The sequence below is a fragment of the Aulostomus chinensis genome, chromosome 2 (assembly GCF_037954235.1).
Source record: "Aulostomus chinensis isolate RoL2024-O1b breed Wild chromosome 2, RoL_Achi_v1.0, whole genome shotgun sequence".
Taxonomy (NCBI): Eukaryota; Metazoa; Chordata; class Actinopteri; order Syngnathiformes; family Aulostomidae; genus Aulostomus; species Aulostomus chinensis.
The window spans coordinates 5,945,051-5,945,793 of NC_141321.1; the positions used below are offsets into that span (position 1 = coordinate 5,945,051).

At 47.6% G+C, this 743-nt stretch overlaps 1 protein-coding gene across 1 annotated transcript in view; it reads right to left on the minus strand.

The window, feature by feature from the left end:
• map1aa (microtubule-associated protein 1Aa) overlaps nucleotides 1–464 on the minus strand; it is a 45,810-nt gene extending 45,346 nt beyond the window's left edge. The window contains exon 1 of the mRNA XM_086224161.1: nucleotides 236–464. Within this exon, the coding sequence (XP_086080287.1) occupies nucleotides 236–464 (229 nt within the window). The remainder of the gene's footprint in view (nucleotides 1–235) is intronic.
• Between the last annotated feature and the right edge of the window lie 279 nt (nucleotides 465–743).

Below are 743 nucleotides of genomic sequence, written 5' to 3' on the forward strand. Positions count from 1 at the left end.
TTTTTATGCATCAAAAATGCGCAGTAAGAGCCAACAGTTAAATCTAAACATACAGCATCTTTCAAACACCGAGTGGCCTTTTTGCCTAAATATCTTTTTCTGACAATATATAAGTTGCATTCAACATCATATCAATGTCTTAGTGGAAGTGAATATTTTCTCAGAGCTCAGAAATGACTTTTGCCGGCCAGCCCCCGCAGCAGCAGGTCATCTGACCGCTCCTCAGCCGTCCTACCGTGTGTGATCTGTTTCCTGGCAGCGTCCAGGTGATGGCTGCTGGAAATCTCTCCGATCACAATCAGCATGCGATAGTTTCTGTGCTGAGGAGCAGCTCCAGCACGGTGCTGTCCATGGTGCTGAACAGGCTCCTCCGGCTCTGCTTGCTCTACACAAGCAGCTGCAGCTACAGGAATTTCCATGGTAACAGTGTCACTGGGAGACGCTGAGCCCTTTTCGATCTCCATGACAACTGCATCTGGAGCAAGCACCATGACAGTGCAGGATGAGTTGGGAGGGCTGGTGGGTGTGGTCCAAGTGGGAGGTGAATACTTGATTGGATCCCACGTTATGTGGCTATTTGATGTTACAGCTTGTCATTGGACAAGCCAGAAACAGAGGTATGAGGATTTATGTTCAGGAAATTAATACATGAGGCTGCTGAAACGGATGAAGATGATGGCGCTGATGATGGAGGAGACTCCGGGACAGAGATATTACATCCTTTGTCATTTCCTATGGTAGTG